The sequence below is a fragment of the Hibiscus syriacus genome, unplaced genomic scaffold (assembly GCF_006381635.1).
Source record: "Hibiscus syriacus cultivar Baekdansim isolate YM2019G1 unplaced genomic scaffold, ASM638163v2 tig00012493_pilon, whole genome shotgun sequence".
Taxonomy (NCBI): domain Eukaryota; kingdom Viridiplantae; phylum Streptophyta; class Magnoliopsida; order Malvales; family Malvaceae; genus Hibiscus; species Hibiscus syriacus.
The window spans coordinates 160,204-185,913 of record NW_024062284.1 but is presented as its reverse complement, the minus strand read 5'-3'; the positions used below and the strand labels follow the sequence as shown (position 1 = coordinate 185,913).

At 32.9% G+C, this 25,710-nt stretch overlaps 2 protein-coding genes and 3 pseudogenes across 2 annotated transcripts; 4 read left to right on the top strand and 1 right to left on the bottom strand.

Moving 5' to 3' along the window:
* Nucleotides 1–5,821: 5,821 nt before the first annotated feature.
* LOC120205493 (LOB domain-containing protein 36-like) lies at nucleotides 5,822–7,235 on the bottom strand. The gene is made up of 2 exons (XM_039205349.1): nucleotides 7,062–7,235; nucleotides 5,822–6,789 (listed from the first exon to the last, which is right to left on the bottom strand). Exon 2 carries the CDS (start codon nucleotides 6,743–6,745, stop codon nucleotides 5,822–5,824), a length of 924 nt encoding a protein of 307 aa, XP_039061280.1. The 5' UTR covers nucleotides 6,746–6,789; nucleotides 7,062–7,235.
* Nucleotides 7,236–9,433: 2,198 nt separating this feature from the next.
* Nucleotides 9,434–10,168, top strand: LOC120205504 (annotated as a pseudogene).
* Nucleotides 10,169–11,188: 1,020 nt separating this feature from the next.
* LOC120205505 lies at nucleotides 11,189–13,668 on the top strand (annotated as a pseudogene).
* A 5,404-nt stretch (nucleotides 13,669–19,072) lies between these two features.
* Nucleotides 19,073–20,394, top strand: LOC120205507 (annotated as a pseudogene).
* Nucleotides 20,395–22,023: 1,629 nt separating this feature from the next.
* LOC120205503 (peptidyl-prolyl cis-trans isomerase CYP40-like) lies at nucleotides 22,024–25,427 on the top strand. Its single transcript, XM_039205354.1, has 9 exons — nucleotides 22,024–22,327; nucleotides 22,991–23,491; nucleotides 23,729–23,816; nucleotides 23,922–23,974; nucleotides 24,209–24,313; nucleotides 24,674–24,749; nucleotides 25,064–25,101; nucleotides 25,211–25,288; nucleotides 25,360–25,427. Exons 1-8 carry the CDS (start codon nucleotides 22,157–22,159, stop codon nucleotides 25,262–25,264), a joined length of 1,086 nt encoding a protein of 361 aa, XP_039061285.1. The 5' UTR covers nucleotides 22,024–22,156; the 3' UTR covers nucleotides 25,265–25,288; nucleotides 25,360–25,427.
* The last annotated feature ends 283 nt before the right edge of the window (nucleotides 25,428–25,710 follow it).

Genomic DNA, 25,710 nt, shown 5'->3' with positions numbered 1-25,710 from the left:
ATCACCATACATTAATAAAAAAGAATATACAACTTTAAGAATGTATTTATTGAGTGATTGAACATAAAGTTAATATATGCGTGTTGTTGCCACCGTCTCACATGATTAATACAAATACAATTACATATATTCGACACGTACCGTACACATTTATTATTTTTAGACAAAATTTTAAAAAATATTTTTAAATAAAAAATATCCAATCTTTCTTCTGATATGTTTCTTTTCAGTTTCATATTTTATTTTGCTAAAATTGAAAATAATATATATGCACACACTATATCAAATATGTAACATCCTAAACCTATTTAGGCTTAAAGTGTAATATACCAGTGTCCCAACGGACCCATTAATCATAAATATAAGACACTTCCTTCGATATTCAACAAGTTATCTTAAAAGAAAACGGTATATACAAAACGACTTATTTTAAATATTAATTCAAAAGTGAAGCTCCATCTATAACCAATGTTAACTAAAAAATATAACATTAATCCTAAAATATTTTACAACAAAATGCACTGTAATGACCAACACCATAATGTCTACAGGATACATAAGCCCAACAAGAGAATTCAGTATTGTATCCTGATTGATGAGGTTGGGATTCCATAATGATGGCGCTCCTTAGGTGAACAACCTATTTCTATGAACCTGGGATGATAAAAATTTACAAAGTGAACTACTAGGGCCCAGTAAATGTATACATCAAAAATGATTTTTCAAAATTAAAATTGAACCTTAAAAATTTTCATAAATTCTCAAATTGTTTTATTATATTTCAAAGGGGTGTATTTTTTAAAAGATTTTGTTATATCAAAAAGGGATGATTGTTGAATTGAGATTTAAATATAACAATAATTTGTAAAATTGATTTTGGACTTCATTGAATTTGTCAAAAAAAATTCAAAGTTCAAATACTTGAAAAATATGTTTTAAATGTTTTCCAACTTATTCGAACATTTTCAAAAATATACTCGATCATTTTCTCACTTTAAAGTCGAGTTTCCAAGCATTTTTTGCTCAAAGGATCGATCTCCTTGAAAAAGGATTGATCCCTTGGATTCTAGTAACTTTTGGATCGATCTCTTGTACAAAAGGATCGATCCTTTGATGAAAAAGAATTGATCCCTTTCTTGTAATGATCGAATTATTTAAAAATGATCGATCCCTTTCAACAAATGATTAATCTCTTGTGCATTAAATGTTGTTTTTTTATTGTAGATAACGACTATAATGATCCCCAACGACTCTAAACGACTAGAATTGATGGAGAATGTATAAATTGAAGGTCAAAGCATCACAAGGTCAATAATAACCATATTGAACCAAACTACCAACATCAAAGTATTCTCTTGTGCTTAATTTTGTCAAATTCTTTATTGTAAATACACTTGTGAGCTAAATTTTTTATTTTGCTCAAGTGTGTATTGGGTGAGTGCTTAATTTGTGCAAACATATTTGCCTTGTGAGGTTTACTCATTTGTTTGCTTTATTTGTATTTACTCTTTGGGATAGTGTGTATTCAAAGGTTTTAGGATATAAACATTTAAGTGTTTATAAGGTTACACCTAGTCTTTAAAGGTAAACAAATCTAGTGGATTTGAGAAATTTTTGTTATGTATACTAAAGTAATGGATGTATACTTGGTTTTTAAGTTGAACCACTCTACGTTGTGTAAAAAAGTTTATTTTTCAGTTGCTTCCACTAACTTTTTAAAAGACCAATTCATCTCCTATTAACGTATTTTGATTATTCGTAAGAACTAACAAAATCCGCTACCACGATCATACTCATCATATCTCTAACATTTTAATTTTTACCTAATCATGGAAACTTTTCTTTCAATTGATGGCTCGTGTGTGTGTATATACACTCAATCAATAATTCTCCCCCCCCCCCTTCAAATCCTCCACCACGATCATACTCATCAAATCTCTAACATCTTAATTTCTATGTCTTTATGGTTTAATTTCTTTCCACTGCTGCTTACCTTGCACAAATCTCCTAAAAACACAATGAAAATTGGTTGACAAAAAGTATCAAAAAAGGAAAAAAAATGAAGGATTAAGTGGAGTTTTGTTAAAAAAAAAAAGGAAGAAGAAAGCTATCTCTCCTCCTCAGCTTCTTCAGTACACCACGAAAGGTTTAAAAAAAATGTAAAAGTCTAGATTTTTCTTGGCCAAATGGAATAATCACACTATAAGTACTTATCCTTTCACGAGTCCTTATTACTTGGCCCCCCACTAATAGTCTACAGTTTTATATCTCCACTCATTTACTCGGGTCAATATCCAATATTAACTCGAGTCTTTTCTCGGCCGTCACAAAATACAGGATCAGTAATGAAAATAAATATGTTTAATTTGATATGTTAGATAAGTGAAAATAGTTCGATCTAGTTTTTGAATTTTTTAATTATTTATTTTAATTTAGTTCAATTTAAGTTTTTATATTTTATTTTGATAAAATAATTATGCTTGATATTCTTTGATAAAATTTAAAAAAAAATCATAAAAATTCTCATTTGTAAGTAAATAAAAACAGTTAAAAATTATTATATAATATTTTAAGTTAATTTTGATGTTTGAGATGTTACGTACTTAGGCTAATTAGGTTTTAGCTTGGTTGACGACATGGTTACTATTTAGAACGTTCACTCAAACGTGAATCCGAGTGTGTTTAAGCTCATTTTATTCTATAACATATCTATTTTTAATAAAAATAAATAAAAACAAATAAGTAAAAATATAATTTGAATATATGATTTAGTTTAACTTTCAATTTACTCAATTTCTTTGTTAAATCTTAATTCTAAATCCCATTAGGTATTTTTAAAACTCTTTTTTATGTATTAAAGTTGTCTCTCACATTTCCTCCTCTCACAATAAATTTTTGGGTAAATTATAAATTTACTTAAAAAATTTTACTCTTTCCCTACTTCACACGTTAAATTTTAAATATTTTTAATTTATTCACTAAATTTTATATATTAAATATTTTTAATCAAGTGTGCCCTTAATTTTTCAACACCATTATGACATGGCTCATTCAAGGATTTTTTTTTTTATCGTTACACGTCAGGAAAGGAAAGAGAAAAGATCTCTTTTTCATATTTTCTTTTTAAAAGAACCCACAAATCTTACATAAGCTTTCTTCTCCTTTTGTTTCTCTCTTTTCTTGCTAATCAGCAAGAAGGAGAGAAGAAAATAACAATAAGCCAAACCACTTTCTTGGCGGATACATTGAAGGTGATTGTAAATGACAGCGTTCCGATGATGATGCAAACGATGAGGCCTAAATAACCCATGCTCCGACAGGAAGAAAAAGGATTTCTTAGTTTGAGAAGTGGATGGTTGGGTACTTTAGAGGTGGGCTTAGAGCGAAAATTGAGGAAAGGGCGAGAATAGAATAAGAAAGGAGTGAAGATGGCGGTGGAGAAGCAGTGAAGAGGTAAACTTTTCGTTTGGAAGCCGGGAAATCAACAGAGAAAAAAGATGAGAAAGATGAACGCTAAATGGGCTAAATCTACGAGATAATGTGTTTGAATTATTTATTTCAAGAGATAATGTTCTCCCAAGATTAATTGCTGAAGTAAGGAGAATTGCACATTGTTGGCCGTAGGTCGCCATGCCTTCCGGGCGACCTACGACGTGGCAGCTTCCGACGAGGGAATGATCGTGTGCTTAACCCTTACACGCCCTGCATGTCATAGCTGGGAGATTCCTGCCCGACGACCAAGCTTTAACCCTATGCTCCCTCATGGATGCAACTCATGCATGTGTTGTATCCATAGAGCGGGACGTGCAGAAATATCACATGGCCATGCAAGGAGACAAGGTCGCCGGGCGTGCATGGCGACCTCCTTGGTCGCCTGGAGTGCATGACGACCTCATTGGTCGCCCGGAGTGCATGGCGACCTAGGAGGTCGCTGGGAGTGCATGGCGACCTATGGGTTGGGTTGTGCATGGGACGTCTAAAGCTGCCACGTCGTAGGTCGCCCGGAAGGCATGGCGACCTACGGCCAACACTGTGCAATTCGCCCTACTTCAGCAATTAATCTTGGGAGAACGTTATCTCGTGAAATAAATAATTCCAACACATTATCTCGTAGATTTAGCCCACTAAATGGGTGGTGGGGAATAAAACATATTAAGATAATATTAATAATATATAAAAATATTAAAAAATGCCATATTCTCACATAATTAAAAAAAACCGAGTGACAAAAAAGAATACAATATATAAAGTTCAATGAAGAATTGAAAAGTTTAAAAATATAATAAATAAAATAAGAAAAGAACAAAGTTTGATGAGTAAATTTGTACTTTAACCTAAATTTTTCTTGTCATTATAAAATAATCATTTATTAAATATTTTATAAATATATAAAATTTATATAAATGTTTATGAATATGTTAAAATTTAATTTCTCTTTAAAAACGATTATTAAAAAGTATAAACAACAATTAATATTAATAAAAAATGTAACTTCAATGTTAGATTTTTTTAATGGAAATGTTTGACCGTAATTGATAATACTTATTAATTTTACTATGATTTGCATTGAAGGCAACCTATTCTATCTCAGAATTAGAAAACCTAAGTAGAAGCAATGATTAAAATATAGTTTCTTTAAGCTTCACACGAAACTGAAAAGTAATATTTTTGTATTTATATAAATTTCCTTAATGTACTGTATATAGAAGAGTGTATTAAATTTAATGATCGAAATTTTAAACTCAATTTGCCAATATTCAATACCAAACTACTTGCGTGTAAGACAACAGCAAAGGAATCTGATATATGAGAGAGATTTGTCCAATAAATAACATATTCCACTCTTGTTATTCATATGTAATTAAATTCCAGCAATTAAAGTTGCAACAGCTACAAAGATGATTATGACATTATATATTCTAAGTTAATCATCGGATTATTAAGCAGTGAATTCAAAGTGAAAGAAAGGGTTTTTCCATATACTCAAAATCTCTGCAGATCCTTACCTCTTTTCAATTCTATGTTTCATGCAAAGCTCTGCAAGTGGCTGGTCTTAGATCCTTGTATCAGAGCTTGCTGCAGAAAAACAATGAACCAAAAATCAAACTTTGAAACAGTTATAAGCCAATAATTTTGTATACTTAGGCTAAGGTCGGTGAATATAGGTTAAGTGATAAATATTTATATTTATTGTTGTATGCGGTACTGTAAAGCAACCTTCTTTCATTTTCACTGAAAACAAGGTTCACCTAAAGGAAGATTAAACTTTTCAAGTTATGGGACAAATGGTAAATCCATAATCCAACAAAGGAAAGATATATATATATATCAATGCACTTCTTCCAAACACAAACTTCTATTTTTATAACATTATTATCACAAGCTACTAGATATTTTTCATTGATGAAAACTGAAAATTAGTGTGCTTTCTTAGGTGGGTGAAAGGAAACTATCTGGCAAGGGAACTGTTATCTTCCAAAGAAGGTGTGAAGCATTATCTAAGCTCACACAAAATTCCCTCATAAATCCAATGTAGTTACTCCCTTTTTGTCTCGTGCAAACTTTCCACAGAATCTGATGCAGTAGTGTGTTAAATCAAGGTAATCAAAGCCTAAAAGAAAAGAGATAGCTGTTCATTCATTTCATTTTCCTGGAAAATTTCATCAAGGGAAAAGATAAGGTAGGTAGAAAATAAAATGAAGGTTTTCAAGTCAGTGTTTTAAAGAGTATTCTAGTGCCTAGCATATATTACTCGCAAAACTACGAAACACCCTTCAATCATACAAGCATAAACAGTAAGTTAATGAACCAGGGAAAATCTTCAAACACAAAGGAAAAGAAAAGGATTATTGTTTATTGAACAAGGAGCAGAACTCGTACCCTCCTCGCTTTCTGATATTTGGGGTTGTTGGTTTTGTTGGCCTTGTTGTGGCTGAATCAAAAGCTGTGGTTGGAGTGGAAGATGATCTTGCTGTTGTGTCTGAATCTGATAAGGGCTATCAAAGCTCCCTAAAGCCAAAGAAGGTGACATGGTGGCAGCAGTTGTTATTTGATTAAACCCAGTTGCAGTGACTGAACCGGACCCACCTTCAAACCCACTATTAAGCGTCATAATCTCTTGATGTTGAACCTGTTGTTGTTGTTGTTCATATCCTCTAAGCAAATCTTGTTGTTCTCTTGCTGCAACCACTGCAGCCAATTGCTGTTGAGCCTCAAACATCTGCTGCTGTGGCTGCTGTTGTTGTTGAGGTTCTCTTATCACCAACTGGCCACCTTGTGAAGCGGAAGCCGCCGTGGGAATCCCCATCATTGGCATCCCATTTTGTTGCATCATAGAAGAAGGGTTCCCAACATGCTGTGGTTGCTGCAAAAACACAGGCGGTTGTAAGATGGGAAGCAATGCTTGAGGACCGATGTAAGTGGAGAGCTCTTTCTTGGCATTGGTGAGATCGTGTTGCATTTGTTTGAGCCTGTGTTGTAAGATGGAAATGAGCCCAACACATCCGTAGACGGGGTCGCGGAGACGCGCCTCCGCCTCGTAGGCTAAGGAGTTCACGGCGTCTTCACGTTGGGAAGGGTTGAGCTCGTTCAACAGCTTGGCTACGTTGCTGGCGCCGAACACCTTGTGGACGTTTTGGAATTTCTGCGGATTGTCTGGCGGAAAATATGGTGCAAACACGCATTCCTGCGTGCATTTTCGACGAAGAAACTTGCACGCCGCGCAAGGAGAGTTCGACGATGACATCTCCGATGAAACCCTCCTCTTTTTTTCCCCTTGTAATTATTAAACTGAAACGAAATGAACCCAGATCATCAATTTTCGATAATATTCATTGATTTTGGCGGGGAAAAAACCAATGCGCAGCAGCAGCAGCAGAAGAAGAAGAGATCTAGTAATGCATAAGCGATCTGGGATTTAATGTAAAAGTACTAAAACCGCATTGAAATGGGAAATCAACGAGGAAATATGCATGTTGATTCAATATTATGATCGATGGACAAGAAGAACAGTCCACGAAAACAATGATTTTTATAATAAAAACAACATTGAAAAACCTTACCTTTCGCTGAAACTGCCAAAAGAAAGCGCTAAAAAGAGAAACCAACAAAAGTTGGTTCTTTTCTGAGAACAAACTCCATTGAAAGATCGAGTCTTTGCATCTTCCAGAACCTACAGATCAAAACTTTATGCGCAAATCTTCTCTCTAATAAAACAATTTTCTAATGTTGGAAACTAAAAAAAGTTAAATAAGAATAAATTTACTATTAAAAGAGCGGCTGACTGAGCATCAATTTATTGAATGTGTCTGAGTTACTCTTTGTGCCCCCATTATCTGTGTCAATTACCGAATTTGCCATTTAATGATGTTAAACAAGACAAATCTATTTAGTATCGTTTCTAAAAATAATTTTTTAATTAAAAATATGTTTAAAATCATAAAGAATATTAAATAAATAATAAAATCTATTCCATCACATTTTGATGGGATGATAGTATCAAATCATGATAAGGGAAATAATTATTTGTATATTCAATCTTGATTGGATGGTAATATCAAATTGTTGCATATAATTCAATGAATATCATAAATATAAAAGTATAAAATTAACAATGGACTCATCAATATCAATACAAACTATAGAAGTTATATCATCTTGGATCTAATTTTATCTAAGACTAAAGCAATATAACTTCAGGTTTAGTTAATAATATTTTTTTATAGATTTCATCATTGGTCTCGACAATAAAAAGAAACTATTACTTTTAAAGATTTTAAGTACTAATAATTATAACGTGTGTTATTAATTGATTAATTATTTTTTAACAAATACTATCTTAGAATTAATCTAAAGCATTAAACAATTGATATTTCTATATAATTGTCGCTTTATATTTTACTCTCTATTAATAAATCTATAACAGTAATGCATTAGCACGAATCAACTTACTCTAGTGGTTAAATGAATCATTGTTGTTCTTAAATGTCACGAGTTTGAGCACCAACGACTGTAGTAGGGTGATTTTGAGCGTCCATTATTAAATGATTGAGAGTATATAGAACATATAATACTTTGTAATCATATTAACTTAATAAAAAATAGTAATACATTAAATATTTTATTATATTCTTTCATTAATTCAATAAATTAACCGTTATTATTATTATTATTTAAAAGCTTAATGTAAAAATAAATGCATAAGTTATACTAAAGTTAACTTTAGGTTAGGTGTTTAAAGAATTTTTCGTTAAAAAATAGGCGCCTAATATTTCTAACGTTACACTTTTAGGTGTTTGGGGAGTAACCACCGTTAATTTCGACCATTAAGTGACACATGTCAACCTTATAAAATTATTATTTGAAAACACCTATTTTTTGGAAATTATAAAAAATCTCAAAATCTTGAAAAATCCTAATTTCAATTCTCTCTCCACTACCGACCGCCACAATCGATGCCAATTGGTCGGAAACTCAACGACGCGCGATAGTCCAAGCACCTAACAGTCGAACCCCATGCTTGAAGTGACGATTTCAGAGAAAAATGGGTGATTATAGAGACTTATTGATTCCAGCTAAGGATGATTCGAGTGATTCAAGCAACAATTTTTCTTGTCATGTGTTGGAATCCGGTTAGATGAAGTGGCCGGCGACAAAAGATGACGACCAAGACAACATCGATGACGACCGATGTGGCTAAAATATTTTGAAATTAGAGATTTGGCTTTTTTAGATTTAATAAGTTTTTTTATAAATAAGTTATATTTTATTTTAAAATAAAATTTTTAAATTTGACACGTGTCTCTTAATAATCAAATTTAACGACAGACACCTAAAAATGTAACATCGAAAACGTTAGCATCTATTTTTAGTGAATTTTTTTTAGACACTCAAAGTTAACTTTAGGCTTATATTTCAAATAAGCACCATACTCTCTTTTTCCTTTAAGTATCTAAGGTATTTTTTTTATCAAAACAAGTGCCCAAAGTTATCTTTTGGTCAAAATAGGAACCGAAGTATTTTATGTCAAAATAGGTACCTAAACTATTTTAACTTTTTCGTCTAGATTCTGAAAAAGTTGACATTTGACATTGACTAAAGAATACTTTAGGTAATTGGATGAAAAATATTGAATACTTTAGGTATCTATCTTGACCAAAAAATACTTTAGGTACTTATTTTGACCAAAAAAATAACTTTGAATACTTATTTTGATAAAAAAAATACTTTAGATACTTAAATGAAAAAGAATGTATACTTTATGTATTTATTTGTTGTATAAGCCTCAACTTTAAGTATATTTTAGACTAAATTTTGCATTAGGCCTTAATTAAAAATAGAATTGGACTGGCTTTGATCTTTTGATTTTTTGAATAGGTATATATTAAGCCTGAAAAAGCCCTAAAAATTGACCCAATTCTTAAACCCCTATTGCCTAACCATACGCAAAACCCTCATGTCCAGAACTCAAACCAGCAACAACTGTCGACAGCCCACACTCCGGCGAAGTCCATTCTAATTTCCGGCCAAATGTCCAGGTTGTGGCGCAGTCTGAGAACGGCGGTCCAAATATCACCGACGAACTCCCACCATTACCACACTATCCAAGCCATACCTCGAGAATGCACCGGCAGCCGTATCTCGAGCCGCGAAAGATTCTAAGGTAGTATCCCCGCCGTAGTTTTCTCTCAGGGCTTGCTCGAGAAAAACCCAAAAAACCGTTTCTCCGTCAAGGAATCAACTTTTGACTACCGAAGGAAAGCAGATTCGATCCATTATTAAATCGGTTGAACTCCCTTTCTTTTGTTCCACGACGTTCCAGCTTCAGATCCGGGCCGGTTCTGGGTCTTCAATCTCACTTGAATCCGGGAGAGTTTTACCTATCAAGGCAAGTTTTTTTTAGTTTTAAATTTTTTAACTTTTACTGTTACCTAAGTTCAAAGTTTGTTTATATTTTTGGGTTGTTTTATAGATTCACAGGGACGAGGAGACTGGTAAAATATTGAATTTGGTGTTTGTTTGGGCGGATGAAGGGAATGAGCTGAAGGTTGACGTGCCTGTAGTTTTCAAAGGACTAGAGTATTGCCCTGGCCTTAAGAAAGGTATAAAATTTACTGCAATTGTCCCCATTTCATCTTTGTTTGATCGATGTTAATATTATCCAAGATTTATATTTTTACTATGTAATGTCTATTTTCTTGTCCACTGCTCCGTTTAGATGAAATTGTGTTTTTGGGCAGAAACTATCTGAAATTGTTGGGTAAAGTACTATGATTTAGTATTTGGTATACCTAAGGTACATTTGGATCACGGAATATAAGATTATCGACGGAAATAGTATTATCGGCGAGAATAAGATTACTGAGAATGTTGCATTTTTGTGTTTGGTTCGTTTAAGTGTTTGATTAAAGGAATAAAAGATTATTGAAATGTATATTTTATCAAATTGTCCTTATTATATATTTGTTTTTTTAACAAGTTGAATTCTACTATAATTAATTTATATATTTTCTTTAAAAATTTTAAATTCATAAAATTTATATAATTTTTTTTACAAAATTGAAAATATAAATAGGTTTAATGAAGGGTAAAATTTTATTTTAACTCCTAAACTTCATATAAAATTTTAATTATGAATTTTTTTGTAAATCTAAAATAGTTTGAGGATAAATTTGCAATTTAACATTCATATACTTTTTTTATTCAACGACTGAAGAATAATATTTTTGAGAAAAAAAATTAGGGGTATTTTAGTCTAAAAAGCTGGGAATGTAACAATAAGGTCCCGTTTGGTTCACGTCATCTTTCATTCCTGGGAGGAATTTTTTTTCCGGGTAACGATACCCATGTTTGGATGGAATTATATTCCCAAGTGCATGTAAAGAATGAATACCAATAGTGATATTTTTTTCCTGTTTTTCCGGGAATATCATTCCCCCATCTTTCTTAGGTATTTGCTCATTCCCGATCCTCTTGCCTAAAACACCCTTCTCCCCGCTTGGTTATGGCTGAAAGAAAATCTGATTCTTCTTCCATTTGACGTTTAGATTTGCTTCTGGTGTATTAGTCTCCCATCTCCCTTCTGGCGTTCAAATTGTATTTTCTATATTTATCTTTTTGCAGAGCAAAAGATACTAAATTGTTTTTGTCACTTTTTTTTGTTAGAGAAAATTGAAAGAGAAGTGGAAAGATGAAAATCACTGCGTTATTGGTGTTGAAGTGCCAGCCGGTAGGATCCGATCCCATAATACTAGCTAATGCATCCGACGTGATCCATTTCGAATTCTTCCAAAGGCCAAGCGTCAGGGAGTTCATCGTCTTCGTCTCTTGAACCGTCGGCAAACGAACCTCTCCCGGTCAACACCAATCCGTCTAGCACGAAGGTCCCTCCTCTGTGAACCTTTCTTAATTTTTTTCTCATTACAGGATAATATTCGTTTCCTTGATTATTAAAATCTCTGGCAATTAGATCAATAACATCATCTCTGCATCTTATTTTGTTTTATCGTGTATTACATTGCCATTTTTTTAATGAAAATATTTTCTGAAATTTTGATTTTATCAGAAAAATCAATATCATGATTATGTTTTAGGTTTGAGAAGATCTTTGGTTAATTATGATAATAATGATTTATTTATTTATTTATGTTTGGTGATTTTAATGTAGAGTACATGGTACATTCTTACAACAAAAATGGACTTTGTGCAATTGGATTTATGGATAGTCATTATCCTGTTCGAAGTGCTTTTTCGCTTCTCAACCAGGTAAAATAACGGAGTGTAACTCTTATCTTCTATGTGTCATGATTTACCTTATAATTCAGTATCATCAAATCTTATTGACTGCAATATTGGTGTTTTACACTGGCGTTCTCTGTGGTTATATTATTAGGTTCTCATAGCCTGAGACTGATTATAGCAGGAAATGAATGGAAAGGGAAAATAGAGAAAAAGAAAGGAATTAGAGAAATAATATATTCATTGATGATTGGGGTCGTGTTTACATGAATAGATCTTTATAGATTTAGTTATTGTGGAATGAACTATAATGTATAGGAGCAACAGTTATTGATAGTTGTCCTAATATTGGCTTAATCTCACCTTATTCAGTAACCACTAATTTATTCCTTCTAGACGTCCCTCTTTTTGGTACTTGACCCACCAGCTCTCAGCTTGTAACTCCATGTTCAGCAACCATGTTCCTAGCTTTTAGTTTTTCTTCATTTCATATCTCGGGCCTCAGCTCATTCTTGTTTCTATGCATACTTGCTAGCTTAGCTACAGCTAAGTCTCATTTTTCGGCTCAATCACTCTCTTTGCATCTTATAGCAATAACTAGATTACTGGGACGATGGGTGAAGGTGGATGTGTCTATGTCTATGTCTATGTCTGTGCGTATAATACATTAAGAGTTTAAGATTCCTCACGTTTGACATATGGTGTTCTGAAATATGTTTGTGAGATTGGATGTTCTTCTGTGGGATCTTTGGAAAATTTCAAACGGTAATGTTTGGCAGGTGGTGGATGAATATCAGAGAAATTTTGGGGAATCATGGAGAACTACAGAAGCTGATAGCACTCAAATTTGGCCCTATTTGGATGAGGCTTTGACCAAGTTTCAAGTATATGTTTTATCTCTCATTCATTTCTGCTGTGTTTAAATATGGGGACTTACACCTTTCACATTAATATCACATTTTCTTTTCTAAGTATAATATTGGAGCTTTATAGGAGTGTTATATTTGAAAAGCCTTACATAACCCTTTTATCATTTTCAGGACCCTACAGAGACTGATAAATTATTGAAAATTCAGAGGGAGTTGGATGAGACTAAAATCATCCTTGTAAGCAATTTTCTATTTTTGTGGGAAAAGTGACGAGTTTGTGTTGTTTCCTTTTAGCTTTGAGCTATTGTACTACGATGTCATCCTCAGCTCCAATGTTCTATTTGTTCACTATTCCATATTTGAATCTTTTTTTTCTTTGTAATGTTGTGATGAATTATATCATTTCAAAAGAAAGATTTGTTCATAAATAGAAAAATTTCGGTATGTTTGTGTTAGTTTGGATTTGATTGATTAGAAGTTCTCTCAATCATTAAAATGATTATGTCTTTGATACAGAATAAAACAATTGATAGCATGCTTGCATGAGGTGAGAAGTTGGACAGTTTAGTTGAAAAGAGTTCAGATCACAGTGCGACATCTCAAGTACATGTGCAACACAATATAATCCTATATTGCATTATCTAGTTTGCATATTATTTTTCTTTTGGAGTTACAATTATATTGAAATAGACTATAATTAGAATTAATAGTTACAAAGCGCAATTGTGGACTAAATAATCGAAATATATCCGGAATCAGTGGGCGAACATATAAAATTTTAAGAATGAACAAATTTATAAAATTCTAGGAGGACAAAAACAAATTTTTAATAAAAAAACATAGAAAAAATCTAAAATATATGGTAATTTTAAAATTTTAAGGAGACAACACCCACCCACTCGGTCCATCCTTGTCCAGAGTCAGTACACGGGCCGGGAGTTGAACCTTATTGTTCCTTTGGAACAACCACATGTTGTTGCTAATATCAATCCTCTTTTGGTTATTGAAACAGATGTTCTACAGTCGGGCTAAGAGTAACAATCAATGTTGTAGTATACTGTAAAACTTGTAGAGAAACACAGCTATGTTGTGATGACATTCAAGTGTTCTAGCAAATGGAGCTGATGGTAAATTTTATTTGTTTGTATGGTTAACCGATTTGGTCTGTTTAGTATAGAGATGGGTTCAATCCAATCCTCTTATTATTATAGAGATGGGTCCATATTAATCCAATCCTCTTATTATTTGTCAAAAACTGTAAATTGCATTTTTAACTTTGTTAGTTTTAGTTTAGTAATCTCCTCCCACAGAGTTCTGAGTAGACATGCAGAAATAATGTTGCATGAGTCTATTGATTAATTGCATTTTTATTTATACTATTTTTTTTATTTTCATTATATTTTTAGTTTCTTTGCTCTTATTATTATTTTTCTTTTAAAAAAAACACTTTACATTTTTATTCTTTTTGTATATATATTTTATCTTCATTTATTTTATTTTATTCAATTTCATTTTTTTATCCAATTATTTTATGTTTATTATTATTGGTTTCATTTATTTCCTTGGTTTACTCTTTAGTTTTGTTACTTTCTTTTATTATTATTATTTTTTTTTAAAATCTTATTTTTTAAGAGTATTTCCGTAAACTCATTAAGGGTAAATAATTTGGATCAAATTTTACCTTTTAATTTAACTTGTAATTTTCTTAATTAAAGACAACTGGAAATTACGTAGTACCGGAAGGACGGTTCAAGGGTGCTAATCTTTCCTTTACCGTAACCGACTCCCGAACCCGACACATCTTTGGAAAGACGCAGATCAGGTAAGAAATATGGTATCCGATCAACTCATTTGTTTTAAATAAATGATCAGTGACGACTCCGATCCATATTTTTTAAGTCAAAGCCCAATTCCGGGGCCCAACCGAAAGACGGTTGCGACAGATGGCTCCAGAGGTACCATCTCTCAGTTTTATAATTATATGATATCTGTATTTTAAACATATTGACACCATCCATTTACCTACAGCTCTTGCAAGCAGTGATGCAACACGATAATAGTTCTGAGCTTGCTCTAGCTGTTGATATTTGGAGTTTGGGCTGTACAATTATAGAGATGTTCACTGGTAAAGCCCCATGGAGTGAGTATGAAGGGGTAAGCACCTGATGTATCTTAATTCACATTTCGAGCATCCCAACTTCCCACTGTTGCATGAAACAACATCAGATGCCAGTTAGACTTATCTGCCGACTGCCAATCATTAAAACTTAAGAAGGCCCTAACTGTGTGCATGAAAGGACAAGTTCAGTTGCCAACTTCTCTGTGTTCTCTTTGTTAATGCAGGCTGCCGCCATGTTTAAAGTGATGCGGGATACTCCTCCCACACCCGAAACATTAGCACCTCAGGGGAAAAATTTCTTCTGGCGAATTAATTAAATTAATAAAAATGAATAAAAGTACCTTAATTTTTGTTAACCTCTTATAAACAATTGGTTTATTAACCCTCTCGACCTCATCTATATTTCTTCTTCTTTCCCACTCTTATAATGGCTAATTAAATCCTCTTATTCCCCACTTGCCTTGTTTTTTTTAACCATCCACTTGCATCATTGTTGTTGCAGCCTGCATGTAACATCTGCATTACCGAGTTAGTGACCAAATTGTAAAGTTTCAGAATTTGGTGACTAAAGTAGGATAATTGAATAGTTCAATGACTTCTTAGAAATATGATGAAGGTTATTCAGTAATTATTAAAGGAAATAAAGGGTAAAATGGTCATTTGATCATTTAAAAAAAAGGGAATTATATACACGTGGAGAGGGAGAGAATTCTCCAGAATTCTCTTCTCCTTTCTTCTTCTTCTTCACGTGGAAGCCAAGAGCAAAGGTAAGTTTGATTTAGCTTATGATTTCTTGAAAGTTTTAAGTTGGATTTGAGTATTTGAGGGTTATATAAGCTTAAGGAAAGCTTATATAAGCTTAAAACACCAAAGAGATAGAATTAGAAAGGAATTTCTATTAAGGGTTTATAAATGAACTTTTGTTATAGAAAGGTTTTTGAAGTTCTAAAGTTGGATTTGACTTGTCATCAGCCTAATTAAGAAGTATTAAGTGTTAGAATTGGATTTAGAACATATAGAAAATTTGGTATGATTCTTGAATCTCATAAAGAAGATAGGATTTTGAGGTTAAAGATGATTTACATGGATATAAGTTGGTTCAAGTTATAGTAGTTGAGTTTAATGTCAAAATAGGGGCTTAAATAGAAGAATTAAGGGAAGAGTTGATGATTTACGTGCTAAAATGTCAGTTCTGGGCAATGTGCATCGATGCACATTCATTGTGCACCGATGCATCGATGATAAATACCATAAATTGTTTAAGGTGCATCGATGCATGAATTTAAATAGAAAACATCGAATAGGATTTATGTATCGATGCATAAGGAGTGCATCGATGCATCCCCATTAAATACAAACATCGAATAGGATTTATGCATCGATGCATGGTGTAGTGCATCGATGCATACCTTCATTAAAAGATGAAATTGGCTTTTCTTTGAGACTAAGAAGTGATAGTTTCGAATATATCAATCAGTATACTGATAAGTATTAATGTATTATTATGTAGATATAGAATGAAAGCTTGTTCCGGAACAAACTAAGGATTAGGATTGATTCAAACAACGAGGCCCAGGTGAGTGCATATTCAATAGTATATGATGTGCGATGGGAATAAGACTTGCGATGAGTCTATTTCCTGAAGTGTTACACATGAATGCATGATTAAAGGCATGAATTGAATATGCATGTATGTATGCTTGATTATATGGATTGATCTGTTCTTTTATGTGTTAGGTGAGAAAGTATAAGTAATTACATAAGAAAGGTTATGAATTATATGAGATATAAACTATGTGATCATAGTAAAATATAATTATTATTATATGATAAGTCAAATAAGCTGGATAATATTGATCTATAGGATGAAGTGAGAATAGTACACTAACTAGGAGATTTGAACATAAATGATAAGATGAACATATAAGATAAGCTAGATGGGAAAGATTCATATGTTTAAATAAAACTATAACACATGGGTTGTATGATAGAAATTTATGAAGTTATATGAGAAGATTATAGGAGTTATATGAAATTGAATTAAGTAAACATATTAGATTATATATATATATATATAAAGAAATAATAGAAGTGAGATGTGTTTATAAGTCTGCCCTAGATGAATATGAATATGAATTATAAGAGTGCTATATGATTTATATTAGGATAAATCTTGAGAATATATATTTATATAGATGGATATGAAATGAAATGAGTTATATGAATACAGAATTATGTGATGAAATGGTGGATTACCTGAACATGTGAATATATATATATATATGTCTAAGAGAAAGCATAAGATTAAGATATAAGCAATGTGACTATAAGTATATATGTGCTCTAAGTGATATGATCTTATGTGAACAAGATATGATAAGTATGTTTACATGAATAAAGGTGATTGGGTGAGAAATGATAGAAATTATATGAAAACATGACATATGTGACATGTGAATTATATGGAAATGATCTACGTGTAAGTGAACTACGTGACTATGTGATAATATGAAAAGAAGCTATGTGATACGTGATATGTGAAAGTGAATTACACGTTTATATGAATATTGAAATGAAATAAATGATAACGCCCATGTTATGTGTCATGAGAGCTAGGGGTATAGTTGGCATGCCAAGAGTCGAGGGTCTACGCGGTCCTTCGGGATATATATATATTCTTTGGAACATGTGTGAAGTCTGGTGAGACACATATATGATCCCTAGCATATGTATATGATTCTTAAGGAATTCTATGTGGTCCTTATGGATATCATTATATGGCACTACGGTGCAATTCTACACGGTCCTTCGGGATATATATATATTCTGTGGAACATGTGTGAAGTCTTGAAAGACACATACTTGATCCCTAGCATATGTATATGATTCTTAAGGAATTCTATGTGGTCCTTATGGACATTATTATATGGCACTACGGTGCAATTCTACGCGGCACTTCGGTGCAATTATACGAGCTGTGGTGACAGCATTAGTGCACAACCTCTATAGACTCACATATCGATAGTTCTCACATACGTACATGGGCTAATCCAGAGATATGAACAAATATAAGTTAGTGGTATGATAAATGCTATAGAAATGATATGATGTTGTGTGTGTATAGTGTTTGATTGAAAAAGTATGTGATTATATGATAAACTGTTAATGATGAATTATGTGTATGTATGTATTTACTGCAATTAATCTGATATGATTTTATACGATATGAAAAATGCATGTAATTGCTATAACATGATAGAACAGAACATGCATGTATCGATATATGTTTTAAAGTGCATTATAAGTTGTTATGCCTCACTAAGTCTTCGACTTAGCGTGTGATTGTTTCACACGTAGGTTTCGAGAAGAGTAAAGAGTGATGCGGAGCAAGACAGGTCAGTTTTCCTTACCAAAAGATCAGATCAGAAATATTTGACAAAGTATGTATTTGGTTATGTATAAAGTGTTGGCATGTAATAAGTCATTAAGTACGAGCACTCTGATAAAATCTGTATTTTGTTTTAAATAAAGTTTTAAATTTCCCGGGATTTTTCTTAAGAGTCAAGGTTTGAAAAGTCAATGTGACACTTCGGACTCGTATCCGGGTCGGATACGGGTTGGGGGTGTTACACTGCAGGCTATATTATTCGTATTAATAATGTTTCTTGAAGTATTTATATATAACGCATGTATTATATACATCTGAAAAATATTCCAAACGTATAAAAATATTAAAAATAAAACACATTAGTGTCAGACATATATACACCTAAACTCCAATCTTAGCGATACATATTGCAGGTTAATGCACTGATGAATAGTATTTATCCATTTCCAGTTACATGGAACTAGCTGATATCTATTTCATCACTCCATTAAACCATCTCTGAGATATATCTTCACTACTACACTTTCTGATATTACTTTCGGCGTATAAAATAAGTGTTTCTGATATATATATATATATATATATATATAATATTGTTGCATATGTCGTAATTGTTATAAAGTATTTTCGCATGCCATTGAACTTTAGGAGCCAGTTTTTCTTCACATGGCAGACAATTAAGTCAAACTTGAGAGACTATTATTTACAGTCTTTAAATGGAAACTTTTTTTTCCCTAGAGGAATACACCAATATCTGGAGAAATGACTTCATCAAATTTTGAAGTGGACATGAGATAATGGTTCTCCCACTATCTGGAGAAATGACTTCATCAAATTTTGCTCTGTAATCTGTATTGTATTCAATTCTCATCTGGTTTACTTTGTGTATAAATAGCTCTTAGTTTCCATTGCTTGAGCTACAAGACGAGTCCGGTTTCGAATTTCGGTGTTTAAGTTTGAAGATATGGAACGAAAATCCCCCTTGTTCACTTGTTTTACATCTTTTTCCTCGGTCGCCTGGTGTTCTGTCAACTTGATTATAGATTCTATGACAGCACTTGTCCTAATCTCACAAAGATTGTTAGATATGGGGTTTGGTCAGCCATTGCTAATGATACTCGAATGGCGGCCTCTCTCATTAAGCTTCACTTCCATGATTGTTTTGTTAATGTAATCAAACTATGCTTCGTTTTCATATCGACTTCTAGTCTACGTTATTAATGTGTCGGATACTTTTGAAAAATGAAGAGTCGGATAAAATGATGTCATGACTGTCCAATTGTCGTGAACTGAAACGTTCTTCTTTTCTTCTCCAGGGATGTGATGGTTCAATCTTACTTGATGATTTGGGCTCAACATTTGTGGGGGAGAAAACTGCAATGCCTAAGCAAATTCAGTAAGAGGCTATGAGGTTATGACAAAATTAAGTCTAATGTTGAGAAATATTGCCCATCAACTGTTTCCTGCACTGATATACTAACTCTTGCAGCAAGAGATGCTGCTAATATTGTAAGTAACATTTTCATCATTCATTGCTGATTTTAATCCGATTGTATATCGTTATAGCCCCTCATGTGTTTGTGTTTTCGTGTCGGTAATCGATTAGGCAGGGGGGTCGTATTGGATGGTACGTTAGGTCGGCGAGATGGCCGGACAGCGAATAAGACTGAGGCTAATCAACTCCCCTCACCATTCGAATCCTTAGACAACATCATTGCAAAGTTCAATTCAAAGGATCTTGATACAAAGGATGTGGTTGTTCTGTCAGGCATGCTTTTCATTTCAATGCCATTAAAACATCAGTCTCTTGATTATTATTGTTTTTATGCTTTAAAATGAAAACAAAACCCTGTTTTCAGGTGCTCACACCATCGGCTTTGCTCAGTGTTTCACGTTCAAACAAAGGCTCTTCAACTTTGGTGGGTCGGGCAAACCCGACCCAGATCTTGAAACATCATTTCTCAAAGGTCTACAGAGTGTGTGCCCTGATCAAACAGATTCAGACAACACTCTGGTTGCTTTAGACTCCCTTACGACTAACAGATTCGACAACGGATACTACAAAAACCTCGTCAACAGCTCCGGTCTTTTGCAGTCGGATCATGTTCTTAGTACAGATAACATAACTGCTCCCATGGTGGTTAACTACAGCAAATACCCTTATCTGTTTTTGAAAGATTTTGGAGCATCGATGGTGAAGATGGCCAACATTGGTGTTCTGACCGGACAAGATGGGGAGATAAGGAATGACTGCAAAGTGGTCAACTAGATTATACCTAGGAGCTTGTTGCGTTTAGGGCAGCAGATGAAGGTTTTTTTTTTGTCATCAAAGTTTGAAATTTGAAGCGTTTTCAGGTTTCTAAATGTGAACGTCTGCATGTAAAAATATAAGGAACCTTTTATGTTTCGGCGTGTAATAATATAAAGTTTGTTTCGTAATGTAATTGTGGGGAGTTTTGAATTGCTTCTATCTCATTGCCATATTTGATTCCTTTAGCTTAGGTAAGAGCATTCGGTGAATTATTTGTTAGTGTTTATTTGTCAAGTTGAATAATATTCAATAAGTATGAACAAAAATTTATGTTTGTTTAATAAATGAACGAACATGAATAGAAGTGTACTCGATTCATTTATGTTCACGAACAAGTTTATTTATGAGCTTGTTTATCAGCTCATTTATGAGTTCATTTATGCTCTAGTCTATTAACTCATTCATTTATGTTCATAAACAAGCTTCTCTACCTTCTCATTTTATTTTTTAAATATGGGTGAAGGTATAGATTAAATTGAACATATGATAAAAGTTGAAATTTAAATTAAGGAGTTTAAGCACTAATAACATAATTTTATCACTTTTTTTAGTTTGCAAATGAAAGAGAAACTAAAAAAACATACAAACAAACAATAAACATACACTAAATGAACGCTAGATGACTACTAAACAAATATGTTCGTGAATGCTAAATGAACACGTTTGTGAACATATAAACAAATATATTCGTGAACATTAAACGAACATGTTCGAGAATAATAAATAAACGAACATGAACACATTCAAAATAAATAAATAAATGCACACGATATTTAAAATTTAAACGAACACGAATACATTAAAAAAAATAAACAAACGAACACGAATATAACCTTGTTCATCCAAGTTCTATTCTTTTACACCCCTACTTTAGTTATAGGGTCTGTAGACGAATTTAAAAATATTTTTTTAGGTGAAAATACAAAAAAAAATTCATATAGGGTGAATATAATCAATAAAGTAAATAATTAATACGAAAAAATAATATTTCAGAATAGAGACGTGTCATCCTAAGTTAAGAATGAATCCGTCAGAGACAAGCTCATCATAATTAAATTTTGTTTAATTATTAAACCATGAATAATTAAATGACATTAAATAAAATTTATTTTTTTAAAACATTTTTTATTTTTTAATGTAATCTACATTGTCATTAAATCATGAGACTCTACAAATAATAATCGAGAATTAGTGATATACAAATATAAGATTATATAGGATAACCGATCAGCTACAACAACGATACCAACACCAATATGATTAATGATAAGTATCCCTAAAACTTTTAAATCATTATATATTTTAAATATTTACTTTTTAATTTTATCAATACTTTATTTTTATTCATTATAATTTTATCAATACTTTATTTTTATTCATTATAATTTTATAAGTTTAATTTTGTTGACAAAATTTATTTTCTTTAAATTTTTTAAAATTTTACTTTCTAACATAAAATTTGATCTAACGTATAAAGGCTGGAAATATGCCCCCATCAACCTCAAAATGGTGTGTTTTGTAACTTAACACAAAAATCCGACGGTTCAAAGCACTCCAAAAAGCAGGCAGTAGTTAAACAAACCTATACCGCAGACGAAAGGGCAAAGCCAGAAAAGGGAAGACCCTTTCTTTTCTCTTGTGGGTCTTCCTTTTTCTGGGGTTCAAAACAAGAGGTGGGATTAGTGTTATTTTCATTTTCAGTCGAAGCAAGCAGTTAAGTGAGAGAAGGGAAAATGGTGAACCCAAGATGCTATTTGGACATAAGTATAGGAGGAGAACTAGAAGGAAGGATAGTGGTGGAGTTGTACAAGGATGTTGTGCCTAAAACTGCTGAGAATTTCAAGGCTTTGTGTACTGGTGAGAAAGGCATTGGACCTAACACTGCTGCCCCCCTGCATTACAAGGTTCTATCTTTGTCTTTTTATATTCATGGAACTCTAGTATTGATATGTTAATGCAAGGAAGTATATCTAGTTTAGTGTTTAACACTTTTTCTTTCTTCCTTGATTGTCAAAATGATGCCAAAAAGTGTCGAAATTCTTTAGTTTGAGTGTAATGGGTGGTAAAATATGGGCCATTTTGATTTGAGTAAAGTAAAAGCCTTTTTTGTGAGTGTTTCTATTATTAAATGTAGCTGGCGTGCTGTATTAGTTCTTAGGAAATTGGTATTGGTAGAGTGTGTATGTTTTTGTCTTCATATTTTGTATAATATCATGTAAAGTAAGCTGTTTTAAGTGTAAAAAGATTGAATTTCCATGCGCTTTAACTTGAGTTATGTTTTTTTCAAGATGGAATTGTTATAAAAGTGATAAATGATGCAATGGCCAGCAGCAAGGGAACTTTTTTCCGTCCTAAAATGTAGTTTGCTTCTAATGTTAATGAATGTAAACATGACTTGAAACTTAGAGAATAAAGGAAACTAAAGATGGCATTGTTAGACGGTTTCTTGCTTTTGCAATTTTACTGTCGTTGAATGATGACTAAATCCTCCAAATAGTTTTCTTTACTTTTGTAAGCAACTTTGTAGTGCTTCTCTTTTCTAGCAATAGTGCAATTTTGATTTACAGGGTGTGCGTTTTCATCACATCATTCGAGGTTTTATGATACAAGGTGGGGATATATCAGCAGGTGATGGAACTGGGGGAGAATCCATTTACAGCTTGAAATTTGAAGATGAAAATTTTGAGTTAAAACATGAAAGAAAAGGAATGTTAGCCATGGCTAATATGGGGCCTAACACCAATGGGTCTCAATTCTTTATTACAACCACTCGAACTCCTCATCTCGATGGAAAAAATGTGGTTTTTGGCAAGGTTTTAAAAGGAATGGGTGTTGTTCGATCTATCGAGCATGTTGCTACCAAGGATGGTGATTACCCCACTCTAGACATTATAATTGAAGATTGCGGTGAAATTCACGAGGGGGCAGATGATGGGGTATCCAACTTTTTTAAGGATGGTGATATTTATCCTGATTGGCCAGCTGATCTTGACAAAAGAGTGGATGAAATTTCTTGGTGGATGAAGGCAGTAGACTCTATCAAAACTTTTGGAAATGAGCAATACAAGGTATTTCAAATAATCGTATGGTTTTTTGCGATATAATTTGCTTTGTTTTCCTTTGCCATAGATTATACATGATACACTATTATGAATGAGTTTGCCACGTGCTCTGAGTTATGAATGCTTAATGATGGCACATTTTCTTCTGTACATTAGAGACTATCGATAGCTTTATCTATTTCTTTTGGAATTTCATTCACTGCTACAATGTTGCTAGATATTTCTATTTGTTCCTTCTTACAGAAGCAAGACTATAAGATGGCTCTTAGGAAATATTGTAAGGCTTTGCGCTACTTGGATGTCTGCTGGGACCTGGAGGACATTGATCAAGGTGCATTATTTAGTTTCTTCGTTTGATGATCACGATTGTATTGCCATTATTCCTCTAATTATTTTGCTGACCATTTTGCTTCCTTTCTAATTCGTCATTACACAGAAAATAGCTCCTCTTTGCGGAAGAACAAGTCTCAGATATTTACAAATAGTTCTGTAAGATTTTGATTTCCTTGTATTAGATCATCGATAAGTCATAGGTTTAGGCATCTAGCAGGATAAGAGCATTCCAATCTTATTTCTCACATTTTAAGTTCTCATTTTATTGCATTTGCTCTGTAAAGCATCCCTCCATCTCCATGTGAGCATTTGTCGTTACTTTTATACTTTTTTCCAGTTATTGGCATTTCTTTCCTTTCGTATGACTGCTTTCTGTGTTGTCTGATTTAGGCCTGCAAGTTGAAACTAGGTGACCTAAAAGGAGCATTGTTGGATGCAGATTTTGCAATTTGTGACGGGGAAGATAATGTAAAAGCTTTCTTTCGCCAAGGCCAGGTTCGTGCTTAGTATTTGTAATTCAAAGCCAAGTTTATTGCTTCCTTAACACTGTTTATTTTGCCTGGTGCGTTTTCTTTTCCATTTCTTTTTGTTGGTTATGTTTCTAAAATAGTTTTGTAGCTGTGTTTTTCTGTTTTTTTGTATGACTAGTATTGGTGCTTTTCAAGCATAACTATATTGTAGTTTCCTTTTGTATGCTAATTGGTTTGAGGGTAGAACCTAGTATGTTTATAACAAAATAAACTGCATGCTCTCGTTTTAACTGAAATGCAAATTGTTCAAACTATTAAATGGCTAATTGCAATGTTATCTGGTAGTGTTTTTACTTTAATTGCTTTTGTTTTTAACCGATATCAGGCGTGCATGGCACTTAATGACATTGATGCCGCAGTCGAGAGCTTTAAAAAGGCATTGGACTTAGAGCCAAATGATGGTCAGTAAATCTCGTATAAAGTGAAACAGATGCAAATTCCTTCCATGTTACCTCCTTTCCTCTTCCATTCTCGTCTTCTTCTTTTACTGTTTTGAGGTCCGGAAGGTTTCCTAGGTTTTTATATTTGATTAATGAAGTATCATGTTGTGACCTGGTAAAATTTCATACCAGCATAACATAAGTACAAAACTTTATGATAAATCATTTAATTAGCTTTTGCTGTCGTTCTTCTAGTTCAATTAAATCATTCAATTATATGCTTTTGGGCAAACTTGAGGATGACCTTCAGTTATATCATGTTTTCTGCCACTCAGGTGGAATAAAGAAAGAGCTTGCAGCTGCAAGGAAGAAGGTCAGCAATAATTACCTAGTTTTCACTGAATAAATATTTAATGCTTTCAACCTCGCACTTCCTGTTGATTTAACCTGTGAAGGTAATTGAACTTGTGAAACTCCTGCAGATTGCCGATAGACGAGACAAGGAGAAAAAGGCATACTCTAGAATGCTTCAGTAGATCTGTAGCCAACATTAGGTACAGCAACAACCTTTCTGTTCGCTTTCTGATTACTGATGTTTCACTTTGTCTAGTAAATTGTACTTTGATGATTTGCAGGCAACCTTTTGTCTCAAAGGATCAATTTTGAGTTTTTATTTCTGCCTACATTGTCATTTATCTTGACTCCAGTTGTGGGAGATATTTTATAATCCAGCTAGCATTATGAAAAATCAGGTTTGGATTTTTCCGATGTATACATGCACATGAGCTTTTGCCTATGAACTTACGGAATTTATGCTGTTGTGTAGGAGTTAGCGTACGATAAAAACTATCTGATCTCTTGTCAGGAAGTACTCAAACTCGTGTGAACATTAAATCAGATTCATTTTTATTCCTTCTCATTTCTGATCAAGCAGATATGACTTTTTATTCCAAGCAGGAATTGTATTTTTACATATATGCCT

Coding starts and splice junctions, on each gene's coding strand:
- LOC120205503 (XM_039205354.1), top strand. CDS start 22,157: ATGGTGAACCCAAGATGCTATTTGGACATAAGTATAGGAGGAGAACTA. Junction 22,328..22,990: donor CTGCCCCCCTGCATTACAAG/GTTCTATCTTTG, acceptor TTTGATTTACAG/GGTGTGCGTTTTCATCACAT. Junction 23,975..24,208: donor AGATATTTACAAATAGTTCT/GTAAGATTTTGA, acceptor TGTCTGATTTAG/GCCTGCAAGTTGAAACTAGG.
- LOC120205493 (XM_039205349.1), bottom strand. CDS start 6,745: ATGTCATCGTCGAACTCTCCTTGCGCGGCGTGCAAGTTTCTTCGTCGA.